The following is a 21,426-nucleotide window of genomic DNA, read 5'->3' on the forward strand; positions in this document are numbered from 1 at the left end:
TTTTTTTTTTTTTGAGATGGAGTCTCGCTCTGTTGCCCAGGCTGGAGTGCAGTGGCACAATCTTGGCTCACTGCAAGCTCCACCTCCCGGGTTCATGCCATTCTCCTGCCTCAGCCTCCAAAGTAGCTGGGACTACAGGCACATGCCACCACGCCTGGCTAATTTTTTGTATTTTTAGTAGAGATGGGGCTTCACCATGTTAGCCAAGATGGTCTCGAGCTCCTGACCTCATGATCCACCCGCCTCGGCCTCCCAAAGTGCTGGACAATGCGCCCGGCCTAGTGTTGTTTTTTTGTTTTTTTTTTTTTTTTTTTAAACTTAACTCTTACCTTTTTCCAACTTTTTTCTAATCTATATTCACTCTTTAAAAAATCTAATCCGGTTTTTGATAAGATTGGTGAAGAGTATAAATTTGGTTGATATCTTCATGCATTCATAACTAGACAAGCTTGTTTTCTAAAATAATAATTTTTTTTTTGAGATGGAGTCTTGCTCTGTCACCCAGACTTGAGTGCAGTGGCATGATCTTGGCTCACTGCAATCTCCGCCTCCCGGGTTCAAGCAATTCTCCTGCCTCAGCCTCTCAAGTAGCTGGAACTACAGGCGCCTGCTACCATGCCTGACAGATTTTTGTATTTTAGTAGAGATGGGGTTTCACCATGTTGACCAGGATGGTCCCAAACTTCTGGCCTCAAGTGATCCACCCACTCGGCTTCCCAAAGTGCTGGGATTACAGGCATGAACCACCCACCACACCTGGCCTGTTTTCTAAAATAATGGAACAAGACTTGTATCTGATGCCATTTTACTTGCAATTATGGAAATAGTCCCTTTTCCCTAATAGTAAAACTTCAAGAACAGAGTTGTATTAGTTGGTGGCTTACCCACTAGCCTTTTGATAGTTTCATCAAAAGTCTCCTTTTGATAGTTTCATCAAAAGTCTCCTTTTGATAGTTTCATCAAAAGTCTCCTTTTGATAGTTTCATCAAAAGTCTCCTTTTGATAGTTTCAGCTGGGTGAGATGGCTCACGCCTGTAATCCTAGCACTCTGGGAGGCTGAGGCAGGAGGATCAATTGAGGTCAGGATTTTGAGACCAGCCTGGGCAGCATGGTGAAACCCCATCTCCACCAAAAAATACAAAAATTAGCCAGATGTGGTGGCATGCACCTGTGGTCCCCAGCTACTCGGGTGGCTGAGGCAGGAGAATCGCTTGAACCTGGGAGGCAGAGGTTGCAGTGAGCCGAGATAACGTCACTGCACTCCAGCCTGGATGACAGAGTGAGATTCCGTTTCAAAAATAAAATAAAAATAAAAAAATTAAAAAGTCACCTTTTGATAGGTGATTGGGTGGGTTCTGGTAGAAATTTTTGCCATAGAGTTTGTTAAAAAAATACCTATGGAGTACTTACTGCATGAGAGGTACCACATTGTTCACTGTGGTCAGAATGCTGTATGAAACAGAGCTCCTACTCCCATGAACTTGTGGGCAGTTGATACGTGCCATGAAGGGGAAGTACAGGTGCAGCAAGAGGGTGCATGATCTTAGGGAAGATTTCCTTAAACGTTTGGGCTGAGATGTGAAGGCTGAGCTAAGGACTACATAGGTGAAGAAGAGAGAAGCTTAGGTTCTGGGAAGGGGGAACAGCAGGTATGCTGGGGAGGCTCAGAGGGGGCTGGGAACATAGGAGGAGTGGGAATTTCAGGCCACAGTGGCTGGCGTGCACAGAACCGGGGTAGAGGGGCTGGGTTGAAGCTGAGGAAGAAGGTGGGGAACATATGACGGGCAATAATGTCACCTTATTTTAGGCAGATAAGTGACACAATCAGATTTGCTATGTGAAATGATCATGCAGGTTACTGTCCAGAGAACAGGTTTTGAAGGGCAGAGGTAGAAACCAGAAGACTAAGTTGTGGTAGCTGGCCAGTCAGGAGCAGCGGGGTGCTTGCAATGGGGAGGCGACAGTGGGATGGAGAGATGTGGACACCTTGGAGAGAGATTTAGCAGGTAATTGACAAAATTTATAGTTTTGGAAAGTGTTAGCTTTCTTCACAGGAAGATCCCCTCATGATAAAGCATCAGTCATATAATACCAGTCAGAGCCTTGATTGATGGACTAGAAAGAGAAATCGGTGAAATTCAGACCAGAGTAAGCAAATGAACAAATTAAGTTACTTGTACTCAACTCCATGTGGTGCTGATATTCAGACCAGTACTTCCTTACTTACTGTATGTATGTATGCATGTATGTGTTTATTTAAATTAGATAGACACGCAGGTAGGTAGATAGGTAGATACAAAGACAGATGAGACAGGGTCTCACTATGTTGCCCAGGCTGGTCTCAAACTCCTGGGCTCAAGCAATCCTCCTGCCTTGGCCTCCCAAAGTGCTGGCATTACAGGTGTGAGCCACCATGCCTGGCCAATGGCCAGTACTTTACTGCAGAAGGATATTGGCATTTCAGTCCCTGATGGGAGTGGGAGGGTGGGGAAAGATTAAAAACAATGCCAATCCACTTTTCACATTTGATTCAAATTTTTTTAAACCTTGCATTACAATTTTATTTCCTAATAGCTTGTTTTGACACATTTGATTTGTAGCTTCTGTTTATTATCTGCCACAGTCTGCTTTTCCTCTTTGGAATATTGACAAATTTTCTAGCTGTTGAGGTATTTCTTTCCTAATTACTTTGTGACAAAGTAGTGAAGCAGAATCTGCTTCTAAGACATAGCCTGGTGTGAAGTAATTAGCTTACCAAGTAGCCTGATTTTTCCTCATGTGAATTCACTCAACTACGGAAATAACAGCCAGTGTCACTATTACATATTGAAAGAAACCCTTAATTTGATTATTTTTTTCTTTATTGTAAATCAGCAAGAATCTATGCTCTTATTTTTATCATTCCTGCCAACCAAGGAGGTGAACATTTCGTAAAATCATGTTGGGTGCACATCATTATAAGATCTTGCCTATTTCCAACAATATTTAAATGATGTATTTCCTTAGTTAATGTCCCTATACATTAGAAACTACACTAGTAACATAGTTAAGACTTACATATTGTGATAGTGATGGTTATTGTGGAAAATTACTATGCTATAACATGAAGCGTTCAGAGCACATACCCTTCAGCCAGACTGCTGAGAGTTCAAGTCCCTGCTCTTCCATTTATCAGCTGTATGACCTTGAGTAAGTTGCCCTGTTCTCAGTTTCATCACATGTGAAATGGGGATAATAGAAGTACTGGGTTGTCCATATAAAGAACTGAAAATACTACCTCAGCATGATGAATGCCATACGTGGTCTATCAGAGCTAGCTGGTTTTGTTGTTATATTTAGCAAGCACAGAAAAGCTGATGGGAAACACTGATTACTATGGCTATAGGAAATACTCTTATATATTCTTTTTGTTTCTTCTTAGCTTTTCCTAAGCCCAAGTGGGACTGTCAATTATTTGATTCTTATTCTGAGTCACTGCCGGCAAATCAACAACCTCGTGACTTGAATCGGATGGAGGTAAAAAATCTTCATATGCTGATAAATAAGGATGTGTATGGAGTTAAATCCATTAGCCTATGTTCTTTATGAATTCTGGGAAATGAACTTTTTTTTGTTTGAAAATGAGCTTTTATAACATTTCCTTTTCATACTTGGTAATTATTAATACTTTGATGCTCAGCCTTTCAGATCTAGACACCAGATGTATCTATAATTTTTTTCCCTTTTCTCCCTAAAACTGGATGTGGTAAAGTAAGTAACATAATCTCTAGACCTTCTAGATGTGAAATGTAGATGTAGCCAAACTAAGCCAGAAAATTCTAGCCAAGTTATTTACTTTAACCGAGCTTTAATTCCCTAGTAAACAGTTTTAATTGTATTTTTATCAGTTGGGCATTAATAAGCTATACTGAACCAGAACTGTTTTGAGAAGAGGTTTGAGAACTTTATATGAGGGCCCCAAATCACATTCGGAACTCCCTCAGGGTTTTTAGCTTTTGGATCAAATGAGGACTGATTTGGATGATCCCCAGAAGGAACTTGGAGAATTCCCCCAGTGTTGGGCCATGGATGGAAGGGCTTAGCTAAGTGCTTAGGAAGCGTTAGCTATGGATCAATAAATAGGAGTTGTTATAGTTATTGCTGTCATCACCATTGTCATTATCATCATCATCACCATTATGATTACTATGATGACAATTTAGGATACCTGCTGTTCCTTTCCTTTAAAGATCTGGAAATGTTTAATAAATGGAGCTTTATTCACAGACTCCATAATAGTCAGAGACTATTAGAGTCCTCTGACCCTAGTTGAAACCATTGCAAGATGATAGAAGTCAAAGGCAGGGAACAGGGACATTTCTTTAATTTCTTGTGACTGTGCATGATGATTTATTTTCTCACATGAGGCCCTCATGCCTGTAGCATGTGTTATGGATGGCACCGTCTGCTCCCCTGTGAGCCAGTCAAGCCTGCCTTTCCAGTGCCCCTCTGACTAACATCTCTCTGCCATTTTGCTTCTCTTTCTTTGAGTTGTATCCTCCATGGTACTTTCCTCAGATTTCTGCTCATGGGAAAAAGACATAAAGAAAAGTCACTTCAGGAGGAATGACAGATGTGCATTTGAAGAATTTTGGTTAAAATTTTTTTTTTTGCAGAATGCATATGACAAAGAGACAGATAAAATACTTTGCCACTTTTCATGGCCTTCAGTTTGCTTTGGGGCTTCTAGCAGTGTTTAAAGAGCTTTGTTTATCAAGCCAGGATGGATACGTCTATGGCTCTCTGACTATGTGTGTGTGTGTGATGGGCTCCCCCTGCTTGCATAAAATGATGAAGTTATTAGTTGGTCCTCTTTAAAATGGCCATAAAATCTGTTACACACGCACACCCTGATGTCTGTTTTACTCTGTTACACACACACACACACACACACACACACACACACACACACACACACAGAGTCTCTCTCGCTTGCTGTCTCTCTCTCTCTCTCTAATGTCCTGGATGACGTTACATATATTCACCTTTGTGGATATTATATGCAGCTAGTTTTATACACTTTTGTATACTTTAAGTGGCCTCCTTGGGGAGGGGAGATTAACAACTACCTGGTCTTTTTTTTTTTTTTTTTGCCCTATCCAAAGAAGAAAGCAAAACAACAACAAAAAATCCCTCTTTCCCAACCAAATTGTTATTTTTGAGGATGCTATGGTTTTAGACAATGAACGCAGTAAACAAAATTCAAGGACAAAGTAATAGGGTTTATTGATGGTTTGTTCATTTAAGAAGTATGGGTCAGATTGCAATAATGATTCAATATTTCATGTTCTTCTAAGCTATTACTGATTGTTCTTTCTACCAGTCTTTTAATCTGTCGTGAATGCGTGGAGTTTAATTAGATTTTGGAACCAGCCCTGTGATCGATGACTCCAGTATAGGTGGTTGTGTTCTGAACAAAGCTGCAGCTGATTTAGGTCTCAGGTCATGAGAAATTGGCTTAGTGATACATCTTTTTCTAAAGAAAGCAGAGCTGTAGCCATGTACTTATTTCTATTAAGAATTACAGATGATAATTTCAGGTATATTTCTTTTTATGAGTGTCTCTTACATTACTGGATTTCTTTCGTTTTCTAAACAGCTTTATTGATAGAGACTTTACATACCATACCCATTTAAAAGTATACAATTCAGTAATTTTTATTATATTAACAGTTGTTCCACCATCACTACAGTTTAATTTTAGAAAAACATCATCCGCCCAAAGAGAAACCCAATACTCATGAGCATTCACTTCCTATTCCACTGTCTCTGCCAGCCTCTGATAATCACTAGTCTATTTTCTGTCTCTAGATTTGCCTATTCTGGACATTTCATATAAATGGAAGCATATAGTATGTAGTGTTTTGTGACTGCATTCTTTCACTTAGTATAGTGTTTTCAGGGTTCACTGAGATCATAACATGTATCAGTGCTTCATTCCTTTTCAATGCTGAATAATATTGCATTGTATGGATATGCTACATTTTGTCCATTCATCAGTTGATGGACATTTGCATTGCTTCCGCTTTTGGCTTTTGTAAATAATGCTGCTATGAACATAGATGTACAAGTTTTTGTGTGGATGTGTGTTTTCGGTTCTCTTGAGTATATACCTAGGAGTGGAGTTGTTGGATTGTATCATAACTTTCTGAGGAACCACCAAACTGCTTTCCAAAGCAACTATACTATTTTACATTCTTCCACTAGCAGTGTATGAGGGTTCCAATTTTCCCACATCCTTGTTAACACTTATTGTCTGCCTTTTTGATTTTAGACACCCTAGTGGAATGAAGTGGTATCTCATTGTGGTTTTGATTTGAGTTTCCTAATGATTAATGATGTTGAGCATCTTTTTGTGTGCTTATCAGTCATTTGTATATCTTCTTTGGCCAAGTGTCTACGTCCTTTGTCCATTTTAAAATTGCATTACTTGTCTATTGAATTGTAAGTGTTCTTGTGCTTTTGGCATCATATCTAAGAAACCATTGCCTAATATTAAATCACAAAGATTTACTGCCATGTTTTCTTCTAAGAGGTTTGTTTGTTTGTTTGTTTTGTTTTGTTTTTTGAGATGGAATCTCGCTCTGTTACCAGGCCAGAGCGCAGTGGTGTGATCTCAGCTCATTGCAATCTCTGCCTCCCGGGTTCAAGCAATTCTCCTGCCTCAGCCTCCTGAGTAGCTGGGACTACAGGTGTGCGCCACCAAGCCCAGATAATTTTTCTATTTTTAGTAGAGACGGGGTTTCACCATGTTGGCCAGGATGGTCTCAATCTCTTGACCTTGTGATCCACCCACCTCGGCCTCCCATAGTTCTGGGATTACAGGCGTGAACCACTGAGCCTGGCCTCTTCTAAGAGTTTTATAGTTTTAGACCTTTACATTTAGGTGTGTGATTAATTTTGAGTTAATTTTTGTGTATGTTCTGAGGAAGAGGTCCGACTTTATTTTTTTGTATGTGGATTTCTAGTCGTCCCAGCACCATTTATTGAAAAGATGTTTTTTTCCCCATTGAATTGTCTTGCACCCTTGTTAGAAATCAACTGACCATAGATGTAAGGGTTTATTTCTGAGTTTTCAGTTCTATTCTATTGATCTATATGTTTATGACTATGCCAGTACCACAGTGTCTTGATAATTTTAGATTTGTAGTAAGTTTTGAAATCAAGAAGTGTGAATCCTTTAACTTTTTTCTTCTTTTTCAAGAATATTTTGCTATTCTGACTTCCTTGTATTTCCATATGAAATTTAGGACAAGCTTGCCAAATACTGACAAAAAAAGATTGCATTGAATTTGTAGATCAATTTGGAGAGTATGGCCACCGTACCAATATTAAGTCTTCCAACTCATGAACATGAGATGTCTTTCCATTTATTTAGATATTTAATTTCTTTCAACAATTTTTTGAGATTTCTTTTTATCTACATTGCCTACTTCTAAATTATGTTATTCTCCAAAGGGGCCTGATTTATAATGCAGGTGGGAAAAGACAATGAAAGAAATGCACTGTTATGATACATTGTCTGTTCTATTGGAGATAGTAGACTTTGAATAGAAAATTATATCTGGATACTTCGTTTTAATGAGTAAATCCCAGCACTATGTGAGGCTGAGGTGGGTGGATCACGAGGTCAGGAGATTGAGACCATCCTGGCTAACACGGTGAAACCCTGTCTCTGCTAAAAATACAAAAAATTAGCCGGGCGTGGTGGCATATGCCTGTAGTCCCAGCTACTCAAGAGGCTGAGGCAGGAGAATCACTTGAACCCGGGAGGTGGAGGTTGCAGTAAGCCAAGATTCTGCCACTGCACTCCAGCCTGGACGACACAGCAGGACTCTGTCTCAAAAAAAAAGAATTACCTGAGTGAAGACTGTTAAATGTTAGACCAGTTTTCTACTGAATAATACTTTGGTCTCTTTCTTCAGATCAGTTTAAAAACAAAAGTATTGCTTATCTCTCTGGGGTTGTTTAGGTTCTGAGAGGTAAACCAATTAACTTTTTGGAACACCAGATGGCTCCAGGCATTTACTCTCCTTCCTTCAAGATAAATGTTACAATTTATCTTTATTTGATTTGTGACTATGTTTTAAACATAAACAGTATCAAAAGACATATGTTGACAAGTCTTCCTCCCATCTACCAACTCACCTTTCAATTCTTACATATCTTTTCAGAGTTTGTATATATAAATAAAGCAAATGTGAATATATATTATTCTTGAACTTAATCTTATAGGCCTTAGAGTGCATATTCTTTTCCAGCTTTGAGGTATAATTGACAAAAAATGTATATTTATGATGTTTTGATCTATGTATATATTGTGAAATGATTACTGCAATCAAGCTAATTAACATATCTGTCACCTCTCACATAGTTACCTTTTTTTGGTGTGGTGAGAACATTTAAGATCAACTCCCTTAGCAGTTTTCAAGTATACCATACATTGTTATTAACTATAGTTAGAATGTGTGTTAAATTGAGAATTTACAAGAAGTAAATTTACAGTAAGTAGATTTTAAACGGTTTAAAACTAATTCATACTTGATAGATTTGGGTATTCATATTAGTGTAAGGACTTCCCCCTGTTTGCATTAGGAGAAAATTTTAATCTGCTCATCAGTAAAATTCTTTTATCCTACAACAAGAAGGCTGTTTTAATCAGGTTTAGACACCATCTGCATGAGAGATCTTGGCAAACACCCACATTGTGGGGCCACTTGTCAGAACTTCTTTGTGTTTGTGAAAAAATACATAAAGAACAGGTTTGTTCTTGGCCAAATGGACAAGAGTTGCTATGCAATTCTGTGGCTGAATCCCAGTCTGAATTCAGATTTAATACATGTGCCTTAATCTGAATCATTTTTTCCTCTGTGTATGTAAAATTTCAATACAAATTAACATATACCTCACTAGGAACCTAAAAAAAATAAGATAGTATTAAATGCAGGGTTTACTGCAGATGGAAATGTTGGCAAGAAATAATAGCTTTTAAGACATTTTCGGCCAGGTGCGGTGGCTCACGCCTATAATTCTAGCAGTTTGGGAGGCTGAGGCGGGTGGATCACGAGGTCAGGAGACGGAGACCATTCTGGCTAACATGGTGAAAGCCCATCTCTACTAAAAATACAAAAAATTAGCCGGGCGTGGTGGCAGGTGCTTGTAGTCCCAGCTGCTCAGGAGGCTGAGGCAGGAGAATGGCGTGAACCCGAGAGGTGGAGCTTGCAGTGAGCTGAGATCGCACCACTGCACTCCAGCCTGGGCGACAGAGCGAGACTGTCTCAAAAAAAAAAAATCACTTAATTTCTATTCCAACCAGTTTAATTCATTTACTTTTCTTTTTCAAAGAAGACATCTGTTAAAGACATGGCTGACCTTCCTGTCCCTACCCAGGATGTAACTAGTGATGACAAACAAGGTAGGAAAAGAGTGAGTTTTCTTCCTTAACCAATGTTCTACCTCTGTTATCTTATCTACTCCTCTTGGAATGGTGGCTTCTAGAGCATATGAGGGCGGTTCTCAGCATGTAAGCACATTTGGATAGATTAAGTAGTTCAAATCATTGTCATAAAACAATAGTTAACAAAGTGGTAGCAAGAGCTTGAGTGTCCAGAGTCTTCCAACTCATTGGCCCTTTAGTCATTGCTGACCCTCAGGCTACTCTTAACACCTTACACTGGAATCTGATTGTAGCAATTAGGAAATGACAGGAAGCTGAACGAACTGAGAACTTAACATGTTGTGTTTGCGGATGTGATCCCAGACATCAGTGTAAATGCACATTTGCACACAGCTCTAATCCATGAGGAAGTTCTCTTCTGGACAGAGCTTCTGTCCTTAGTGTTTATCTGTTTCTTGGCTTTGCGAGTGTGAGAGTGTGACATGGAGCCCAGCTACAATTTTCCTATCTTACTGGGCAGCTGAGAAGCAGTGCAGCACAGCATTCCGTGTTAGAGCTACTCCCAGGGAAGAGTTGGCCTGGGAATATCTAGAAGTGTGGGAGGGACCCTCTCCCCCACCTCCTATACTTTGTATAGTGCTTTATAATCTACCAGGTCCTTCCTCATATACTGTCTTATTCAGTCCTCACAAAACTGAATGGAAGCTGGTAAGTTTTATCACCTGAAATTTAGAGATGAGTAAACTGAAATTCAGACACTATGAATCATTTGCCTAGTTATTAAGAAAAAGATTTGGGACAAGAACCAAGATTTTTTCTAAGCCTCAAGCCAGTATTCTGCCTGTTATTTGATATTGATTTACTACCCATGAATGAGAGGCTCATTTGAAGGGACTAAAAATCAGTGAAGCTATTTCAGGTTTTATTGTTGAGGCCTGCCATTGATTAGGCATTGTATGGGGGCTAAACGTGAAAAATAAGTTTTCCATTAAGTGACAGTAATTGCATGTTCTCTGTTTAAATACTTGCTTCGGAGAGACAGTTAGAACTTGACATTGTCTGCAGTAGCATGTACTCTGACCATTCTCCTAACTGCACAGTGGAATAACTGGGCAAACTGTAAAAATATTGAAGCCTGGATTTCACTCCCAGGGATTCTCATGTCATCAGTCTGGGTGTCAGGAATGAAAGAGGGAGAAACTCCCAATACTTCCTAGTAATACTCCTCCTATCTGCTTGAGGTGCTGTCTCTGGAAAGTTGAAAATACATCTTTGCTCTTTGTAGAAGGAGAACCTATTTCCATACTCCAGGAGGTCTTTATTGTTTTAGTAAATGCTATAGCAACTTTTAGAGGTTTGTGAGACCTGTTTTTGTAAGTGATGACTAGCGATTCTTTGTTTTAATCCAGTTTGCCTCAGAAATAACATTTTATAGTTTTAATTTTTTTTCCTATTTTCTCTTTCTTGTTGCTTAAAAAACAAAACACCACTAGCTTCGAAAAGTACTATCAATGAAGCCTTACCAAAGGACGTGTCTGAGGATCCAGGTAGGAGAAAACCATTTTTGTATACTTTCTATGTAATTTAAAAATAAAAAACAGCAAGTCAGTGAGTAGAAGACTGATATCTGTGTGATAGTGTGTATTTTATTATAAGGAAACCTTCTGGCTTTTTACCCTTTCTCTCTTTTCAGGTATGAGAACAGGGTGATATCTTTTCAAGTTTTTAAGTTTCACTGAAAGGATCATGAAGGATCACTCCGTGTGAATATAGGGTCTTGTTACTAAGTGCAAAATTGAGAAGGCTTGAGGTTGAGATGATTTCAACAAGCCATTTTGGGTTTTGTGTAGAGTAAGGAACTTATAGGGTAGATCAATTGGAGGCCCAGAGTTGGTATTTTCCATTTCCAAAGCAGAAATCTCAAATATTTTTATTATGCTTCACCACCAGGAAGGCAACTATATGTGCTTATATATGGAGTGGATTCCAAGGAGAAAAAGAAAAGTTGTCCAGGTTTTTGGAGCGTCAGACCTATGTCTGTGGAGTCACGGAGAATGGCTGCCCCTGTGTCCTCAGCTCTCTGTTGATGGAGCCATCATTGAACCAAGTTGAATCTAGTTAAAAAAACAAAGTGGCTACAGAAGACATTACTATTTGGAGCTCTAGTTATAAGGATATGAAAGAAGTTGTTGCTTTCTCTTTTGCTATTTTATTTCTTGCATATTTTTAATAAGTCAATCATGTTTGTTGTGATAAGCTAGCTATCATCCTAGGCTTATTTGTTGAACGTTGGAACAGAGGAATCAATATAATCTTGAGGCTTATGCTGTGGTACAATATTTCCCAAATGTCAAGTTCATTCAGAGTTTCAAAGAGAGATGGGTGGAGGGAGAGGAAGGAGTTGGGGGAGTGGGAGAAAAATATGGTAGGGGGAAGGAGAGAGAGAATATGAGAATGAGAATAAATATGAATGAATGTGGATGATGAATTTCAATTATGGAAGCCTGAGAAGCTGTATTTTTAGGCAGCTCCCCAGTTGGTTCTGGTACATAGCCTATTTTGGGAACCACCAGCTCTGGAAGGTGATGCTACAAAATAGAAGGTTATAGATCAACCATGACTCCAAAAGTGATGGGAATTCCCAAGCTTAATTTTGACTCTCGAAACAGATTTGAATTCATTCCTTATTGGGTGAAATGCTCTGTTAATGTAGGCCAACGCCTGGGGTCAGTTCTTTCTAGCTCTTATTTCTGGAGCTAAAGTGGATGCATTCCAGTTTTCGTAAACTTCATGTTGTAGTATTAGTAAAAGCTGTTTAAATTTGGAGTGTTAAATTGGTGCTTCTCCAACAGCCTTTGAGGATCATAACTCTTCCTACTTTTTTTTTAAGGGATTTTAGCACAAGATCACGTGTCCTCTTGGGCATGAGCTTTAGATCTCATTTTTAACATTCCTTCATTGAGTAGGACATGGCATCACCAAATAAAACTTGTCGGGTATGCCACAGCATGGGAAGTATGTCAGAATTGATTTCTCATTGTGCCCGGCAGCATGCTATGTGTTTTCTGATTTGTTCTTCCCACTACTGCCCCTCTCTGGGTATGAGGGAGTTCCTCATCTTGAACATAGTTAATCCCTCCTTTTCTGGGAAATGTTTGGATTCCCAGTGGGAGACACAAGCGTTTCAAGGTGGTGATTTAGAATTCTGGATGGCTGTCCTTGCCATGTGGACCTCAGTTCAGTTGCTGCCTTTTGGAGGGTTAATCTCTAGGCCTGCTCCTCTTTCCATTCCCATTTCCTGGAAAGATGACATGCCTTGAGTGTTCTAGGAAGTTGGCATTCCTCTTCCCTCTTTCCAGCTACATGAGAAGCTATGATCCATTTGTTGTAGTTGCTGAGAGTGTCTATATTAGTGGCGTCTTAAGAGATTTTTTAAACCAATATCCCATTCCAACCTAATTCAACAGAGCATCATGCACAACGATGGTCTTTTTCTTGATGTTTGTGGCCCATATTGAGGTGTTTTCAGCTGGTTCACCCTCACAGTGCTGTCTTTAGACTGCTGTTGGTGATTCTAGCAGCCGCTCCATTGCCAACTGTTACCCCATGTTTTTATTGGGGTAGAGCAGTTCTGTCCTTCCATTACCTGCTCTCACCTGCACCTCCTTTGCTGTCCTAGAAGAAACTAAATTTAGAAACCAGATTTCCAGGCTTGAAAAATTAGGAGCCTTTATTTATGCACTCTACAATAGTAATATTTTGCAATTCTAAAGTACATTCAGTTTTTAAAGTACTTTAACCTTATCTGTCCCTGTGAGAAAGAGACTGCATTTTTATTGCGTTTGTTTTCTAGGTGAGGAGACTGAGGTTCAGGGAAGTAACAGCTAGTTAGTGTCATGGCCAGGAGGAGGGCCTTAGTCTCAGGACTCCTGGCCTGGTCTCTAGTCCTGTCTCTCCACTACTCATCCACACCCTCACCCCATCTGTCTGTCTGTCTGTCTATCTCTCACCAGCAGGGCTCACCCCTCCTTCCACACCCATCCCTACCAGCAAAAAGACAAAGATAATGGCAGTTGACAAAGGAATTAACAGTCACCATGGTCTGGTTTGGGGAACAGTATTTTATCATGGCCGGGACCTCTCCTACCCACGTATTTCTTGAAAGCAGTGGGGCCTGAGGGAGAAGAGGGCCACGGAGCCAGCTGCAGGCAGCCTGCGCAGAGGGCTTCCCCAGCTCTGCGGTGAGTCTGGTCCACTCTGTCCACCCAGCCCCAAGGCAGCCTCCTGAGCTGGGAGAGAGGCTTCCTGAGGCCGTTTTCTTTCCTGCCTGGGGTTTGTAGGAGGGAGGGAGGTCTTTTTCTGTCTATATCCAGGTGTGAGTGCACGATAACGGGCAAAAGGGGACTCAGACTCCTTGGGCTTTCCAGGCTTTCCTGCACTCTGGCAGCGTTTCAGCTGTTTGAAGCTGGAAGATCCCTGTGTTCTCACTACAACAAGCCAAAATGCCTGGGTTGGGAGAAGTGTATTCTTGTGCAGCTGACCAGTAGTTTGCTTTGTGCCTTGTTAGCATTTATGAGGATTTTCACCTCCCCTCTCTGCCCTGTTATCTAACCCAAGGATTTTAATGATCATCATAAATTCAGGCTGCTTCATACCAAGGAGGGTTTTTATCTTTGGAGCAATGTAAAAGAGGATGAGCAGCATTAGGAGATATACCTAATGCTAAATGACGAGTTAATGGGTGCAGCAAAACAACATGGCACATGGATACATATGTAACAAACCTGCACATTGTGCACATGTACCCTAAAACCTAAAGTATAATAAAAAAAAAATAAAAATAAATAAAAAAAGAGGATGAGATAATGCAGTGAGACATTTTCTTTTTGGAAGAATTCATGCAGACAAAGAAATTACATTCTTCTTGTTCTGTGTTACTAGCACCTTTTCTATGATTTTTTATGACATTTTATGATGAAAAATTTGCAATGTTTTTAATACCTGAGCATAGCTACTGGTTCCTAAAGTTGTCTTCCATAGAGGATTGAAAGCATAAAAAGAGGATCAATGTTTTTGTAAATGTTTCTAAGTACTCCTCACAACTTGTGATGGGGAAGAAGGCTGTATGGGTGTTGGCAGTGAGCAAGTTAGTTTATGATTTAAATTTGATGAGGAAAAGTCATATGGCTGGGAAAAGATTCAGCGATTTTGTTCATAATTCTCTATATGATTTGATCACAGACATGTGGGACACAAGGATATTTTCTTACAGGAGAAGCTGTATAGCTCATTTCCACTTACTTGTGAGAGCTTTGTTTTTTTGTGGCCATGCTGCTCTGGTAGTGTATTTTTTTTTTAAACGTGTAGTTAGACTTCTTCCCATCCTTCAGGGTAGACTAGTTCAAAATCTATTACTAGACTATCATGATAGACCAAGAAACCCTCAAGTGTGAATCCATCATTATATAAAAAGACAACCCCTTTCAAGGGGTTGTCTTTTTATACTGGAATGTCTTCATTAATCAACTTGGATTTGAGAATGGCCTCTCAAATAGTGCTCTGACCAAAGGAAAAATATGCTGGGTTTTCTTTCCTTTTAATCGTTTCTTTAGATTTTGAAATAAAACAAGGAAATCATGAAAATGTGGGAGCCATCCAGTTCTCCACATGGGCACTTTTACCTCACGTTTACCTGTTGATGTGTTCTGTACTAGCCCAGGTGCTGCATATAAACTTGTTTAACTGCAGAAATGAAACCCAAGCAATATCTTTGTTTCAGCAACTCCCAAGGATTCCAACAGTCTCAAAGCAAGACCAAGATCCAGGTAGTGTTCGTTTAATTTCTGCTTTAATGCCCTTTGTGTCCTGCCCCTGCCTAGAAATAAGAACCACAAACCAAAAACCCAACCCATGATTTCCTCTTCTTTTAGATGTAAAGCTTATTATATGAGCCATTTCACTCGTGCATGGCCTGATGGGATCATGCAGTAATGCTGGGAGCCTTGGTTTCTGTGGTCATTAGTGCTAGAAGGTGGCCACTAATGCCCTATGGCCCCTCAACGTGAAGTGGATTGTGTGAGATGACCCAGTTGTTGCAAGATGATAACTAATAGGGGGAAGTAGCTTTGGAAAGAGGAAAATATGGGTAAGGTAACAAACACGAAAATTTGCTATCATGACAAGGTGAACACCGAAAAGTAAAAAGTCTGGGTAATAAAATCTATAGTAGGGAAAGAAAATGCTTCTGATAACTTCAGTGAAGCTTGCAGTTTCAGGTAAGCGATGTTTATGGTCTGTTTGAGCCTATCTTGGTGCCCCTCTCAGCTTCACATTTTTTAAGAGGCTAGTACAAGAGAGAAAGCCAGTAAGGCAGAGCTGTGGTTGATGTGAGACTCAGAAAAGAGGCACAGAGGGGAAATACAGAGACACTAATAGAATTAATACATTAAGGAAGGGAAATGGTATTGGTACTGTATTTCACTGGTAGAACTGCAGTGTAAGATAGGATAACAAGGATACCATGTGTGTGTTTTGTGTTTTGTGTTTTGCTTTGGCTCTTAGTGACATTTTTCCCTCCTTTGCCTACTAGACACAATCCTGAAAAAGCAAATTTAAGTCTGATCATATTTTATATGCTTGAAATACTGATATTTAAGGAACCTCATCTCTTTGTAAGTCAAAGAGTTATCCTTTAGTTTATATCTGCATTTTCCAATTTGGGGTTTTGTTTCCTTGTTTATGTAAGATACAGATATCTATATTTTTATATTTATCCATATTTAAAAACAATAGAGTAATTCATTTAGGTAGGAAGAAAAGGTGTAGCATTCTTTCTGTGGTCAACACATTTACTCATCCTTTTTAAAAGGATGAATGGATCTTTTACAAACTAGTCTGTACTAGTTGTGGGATATGCTTTCACAGTAGGAATTGCCTTTGAATTGCAGAAATCTGTTATGTGTACTATGTTAACCATAAATCGAACCTCAAAGTTTTAGCTTCTGCTGACTTCCTCTCTCCCTGAAAGCCAGTGAAATTATAAAATTTCATAGCCACATGTTCTATTATTAATGTGTCTGGCTAAATTTTACATAATATCCTTTCAGAGATTGTGCTTTTGGTCTAATTTGGAGGATTTTATTTTCATTACTTCTCACTGGGAAGAAGAGAATCGAATTATTTTTATCCTCCTTTTTGAAATAATAAAGTTTTGTAGAAATATAAGTGAAAGAGGAAAATCACCATTTTAACACCACTGCGTTCATCATTTTGTTAACTCCCTGCACATTTATGTTTTAATTGGTTGCAGCAGTCATGGTTATACAATCTCACTTATTTTATATTCAGTAACTTTCCACATGAAGATATAAACATACAGGTTATATATGAAAATAAAATGAAAATGAGGAATGTGCGCTGTGGGATTGTGTGCTTAACAATGTGCATACATACACATTATTTACACATACATTATTTCTTTTTTGAGTGAAAGATGTCACTAAAGCTATATGTGGCATAGAAGGTTCTTTTCATTTCTAGCTAGGGGCTCTAATTGTCTTTTTTAAGTGAAGTGTTCCCATTTAAGAACCTTGTCCTTCCGTATCGGTTCCCTTTGATTCTTGTTGAAAGAGCCAGAGCATTCTTCCCTGCTAGTTTCTGCCTGTTGTTGCCTTGCCTGTCTTGCCAGTTATGTTACAGGGACCACCCCAGAACATGTCACATGCCATTATGGTGGCTTTATTAAAGTTGCAACCTTGTAAGACAGACAGAACCCTCAACTACCACAAAGAATCCTTGAGAAACTTATTCAGGAAAATAAAAACTCACAGTGTCAAAAACAGCTCTGTCAAGAACTGAAGGGGTTTAATAGTAACTGATATATTCTAATTTCGTAAATGCCACTCTAATAGCTAAGTACGAAGAAGGTTTTCAGAGGTTAATTTGTCTCTAGGATGTACCTCTGACTCAAAGGTCGTTTTCTGCTTTGACTTGAAGCTAGTTGAGAAGCTAAATACAACAGATGTATACATCTACATCTTAGGGCCTTTTTGTGATCATCGTATTGGGAACCCGTCCTTAAAGCTATTCCTAAGCAGTGTATGGAGTTGAATTTTATTTGGAAAGTAAGTAGGTCTCCAATAAATATTCTAGTTGCTATCACCAAAGTATTTCCACCCCCCGACTCATAGGCAGTATGAGAACATTTTAAAAATGGGATATAGAAACAGAGATTGGAGTTTGAATCGAACTGTGTAACTTTCTGTCTGACCTTTTGCAAGTTATTTAGTTCCTTTTTAAAAAGATGGTGTTACCAGAGTTACAATCTCAGAAGTTGCCTAGTTAATTATGCCTTGCTATAGATTGAGTAAGAAGGTTAAAAATGAGACTTTTGCTTTCTCAGGGAAGGACAAGCTAGACCCCTCAATCTGATTGATGTGTGTTTTCCTTTCCTAGCTTTGTTTGTGGCATATTCCCCTGAACATTGAATTCTTACCCTCAGCTTATCTGTCCCAATTCCACATGAGCCTGTCATCACATTTGCAAGTGAACAGGAGAAAAGTTCTCTGATCAGTTTATACCATGAAGCCCTTCTGTTAGAACATGGAAATGCTTAAGCTGAAGGGCTCCATATTATTCTTATTAACAATTCCAATAGAAATGGACTTGAATTTACACAAAGTTTTTTTGGGGGGTTGATTTAGATCTAAGGTATAATAAGAACAAAGAGGTTGAAAAGATCCCAGTTCATCCAATTCATAGTTGGATTTGGACAATTATTGTACATAGTGGCATTCAATGGCTAATAGAATTTATGGCTACTTTGGTAGCTCATCGGTTCCTTGTAGTCACTTTGACTTTGTGGGTATTTTCCATTTCACCCCAACTTTAGAGAGTAAAGCTTTGCCATTTCCCTTCTGACCTTCCCTTATTTTGCTACAGATCTTACTCTAGTACCTCCATAGAAGAGGCCATGAAAAAGGGCGAGGACCCTCCCACCCCGCCACCTCGGCCACAGAAAACCCATTCCAGAGCCTCCTCCTTGGATCTGAATAAAGTCTTCCAGCCCAGTGTGCCAGGTGAAGTGCCCCTTGTCCCCTGAGCCCTTTCGTTTCCTGTTGGAGCCAATGGATGTGTATCTGCCACAGTGGCCTCTGTGAGTCTGGAGAAAGAGCAGACCTGGCAGTTAAGCATTCCGTGAAGGTCTTCACATGGCTATGGTATTCTTGGGAGAGAAAGCAATTCTAGACACATATGTAGCACATGTGTCTGGAGCCTTGCCCACACTTGTTATGGATCAAGGATTAGGAAATTCTCTAGCAAGAGGATAAAAATGCTTCACTCCCATGCAGCCTGCTGAGTGTGTGGCTGGGGTCTTACTCTCTGCTTCATTGGTAATTTGTGAACAAGATAGATCGCTGTCTGTCATTTCCTCAGATGCCTGTGTAGTCTTCTATGAAAGATCTTGGAGATTAAGGCCTAGCCAGAACCTTCTCCTGCATTTTACACTTATGGAGAAGATCCTGTGTCCTGTAGGATTTAATGCTGAGGGGACTCTGAATCTGACTGATGGGTGGTTGGTGGAGGGTCCTAGGGCAAGGGCTCCTTCAGGTGGACTGCTCTGGGCTTCTGGGGATGGGATGTTCTTGAGCCAGCAGTTGTGTAGCTGGGCTGGAGGCGGGCGAGGCCCAGAGGGGCCCTGTCTGCTTCCTTGGCTTCCTGTGAAGTAGGAGATATCCTCCTAAGGAATAGAAGATGAGAGGCATGCCTTTGCTTTAGTGAAGGTGATAGGATACAGTGCTGTCCCAAGTGTTATTTTGGGAGCAGCAAGGGCCTTTCCACTGACTCATGCAGGCAAGCTATAAATACAATGATTTCCTGGAACTTTTTCTCCATCTATGTGCATTTTAAATCAGGCCAGCCTCAGATGCTAGTGATTTGCAGATTATTATCTTTTCTACTAAAGCAAGAAAAGACTATCCTTGGCTCACACATTAGCATGACCTCTGTGTCTGGGCAGAGCTCAGCATGTTTTATTTGTTCTAATAAAGTATTCTCCTCACAGTAAAGTTATAGATTGTTTTTTAATATACTAAAATCTGGAACTCTCTATCAAATTTAATTCTCTGCCATGAGTTCATCAGACAAAAATTTGCCTTGAATTTCCTCTCATACTTTGATCTGAGTTCTGGCATAAATTTCATAGTGACTGGTATGTAGGGTGGGAGTAATCACAGGTGATGATGCTATAAAAATTTCACATGGCTGGCGGATTATGACCTGGAAGATTTTCCTATGGATGCAAGAAGATTAAAACAATCTGGGAAGCTATCTCAATACCTTTACCTTGTAAAGAGGGAGGCTGGAAATGCTCACAGGTCTCTCTCAGGTTGTGTGACCAGTAAGGAGATGCCAGCTATACTGGAGAATTCACATGCTGTGGTTTTTACGACACTGCATCACATAGTGGAAGAGACAAAACTGGGTTTGGAGCTCAGCTCAGCTGCTTATTCACTGTTTGATTTTCAGCAAGTAGCTTAATGTTTGTGCATCTCAGATTCCTAATCTGTACAGTAGAGCCAATACTCCATGGAGTTGTAAGGTTTTGGTGAGGTAATAAACATAATCCAAATACGGGTTGAGTATTCCTTATCCAAAATGCTTGGGATCAGAAGTGTTTCAGGCTTTGGATATTTTTGGATTTTGGAATATTTGCATTATATGCTTACCAGTTGAGCATATAATAAAAAAATCTGAAATGCTTCAATGACCATTTCCTTTAAGTGTCATGTTGGCACTAAAAAGTTGGGGGTTTTATAGTATTTTGGATTTTGGATTTTTGGGATTAGGGATACTCAACCTGTAGTACTATATTTGGCCCACAGGCCTTAGTAGGCATATAAGGCCCATATTCCCGTGGCCTGCAAGTATCAAGAATTTAATGCCTGAAATGGCAAGCCTCCACCAATTAGGATAACACCCCAACTTCCTTGACCCCTGGTGGACAATTCTGTGATTCCTCCTACCCAGTTTCTCAGAAGGCTCGCAAAAGGACTGAACCCCAGTTGCCTGCCGTAGTACACCATTCATTGATGTACTTTTTCTTGTTTTGCTTCCCTCCTGCCCTGTCTCACTTTCCCCTCACTCGAATAATATACCTGTTCTCAAGTTCATATGTCAGGGGCTTCTTTAGGGAAAACCTGAATTAAGACAGCTTTCTTTGATATCTCTGTGTCGATGTGACTTCAAGATGAAAAGTATTTTGGTTTGATAATGCCCTGATGAGGTCCCTTGTGGTAGGGCCTGATAAATCTAAGATTTAGACAAATAATAGCTAGGTGGGTGACGTCTCTGTTCATAGCCTAATTCCATTGTCTTTTCAGTACAAATTTATACAGATGAAATTTTAATGAGCAGTTTAAATTTATCACATGAAGAATAGAACATTTCTGCAGTATGAAAAGTAGGTGGTATAATTGCATCTACTTTATTTATTTTCATGTTGGTTAATTCTCACAGAAAAGTATAAGGGTCTGTCTAAATTACATAGAATTTTAGTGTATTGCATATTGCTAGAAATTAATTATCGAAATGCTGACAAACTAGAAATGCATGAAATAGAGCTTAAACCTACCAGAAGAGTCTACTCACTGAGAATCATGGTGTACATGTAGGCATCCCTTTGCTGCACTTATCTTTATGTATCACTTTAGATAAATGGTATCACACTATGCTTGCTGTTCTGTATCCTGATCTTTCCAATTAACCATCTTTCTATTTCATATAGAGGATTGCACCGTTCCCTTTAAGGTGTGCATGATATGGATATATCATGGTTGACTGTGCTTTGATAGAGAGATCTCTCCCTCCTTCTCTCTGCCTTTTCTCTTCCCCATACTTTCCTCTTAAGCTCACCCACCACCCCATGACCCCAGCCCCCATTCCTTTCTCACCCTTGCAAGCAAAGCTCTCTCTCTCTCCACCCCGACCCC

General features: G+C 39.7%; 1 protein-coding gene across 1 annotated transcript in view; it reads left to right on the plus strand.

Annotated features, from left to right (window-relative positions):
- The window catches only part of REPS2 (RALBP1 associated Eps domain containing 2), a 204,616-nt gene that overhangs the window by 108,959 nt on the left and 74,231 nt on the right, over positions 1 to 21,426 (plus strand). The window contains exons 9-13 of the mRNA XM_032757980.2: positions 3,422 to 3,516; positions 9,385 to 9,454; positions 10,930 to 10,983; positions 15,216 to 15,261; positions 18,377 to 18,513. Coding sequence (XP_032613871.1) covers positions 3,422 to 3,516; positions 9,385 to 9,454; positions 10,930 to 10,983; positions 15,216 to 15,261; positions 18,377 to 18,513 — 402 coding nt within the window. The remainder of the gene's footprint in view (positions 1 to 3,421; positions 3,517 to 9,384; positions 9,455 to 10,929; positions 10,984 to 15,215; positions 15,262 to 18,376; positions 18,514 to 21,426) is intronic.

Source organism: Hylobates moloch, unplaced genomic scaffold, assembly GCF_009828535.3.
Source record: "Hylobates moloch isolate HMO894 unplaced genomic scaffold, HMol_V3 SCAFFOLD_7, whole genome shotgun sequence".
In the NCBI taxonomy this organism is placed as follows: Eukaryota; Metazoa; Chordata; class Mammalia; order Primates; family Hylobatidae; genus Hylobates; species Hylobates moloch.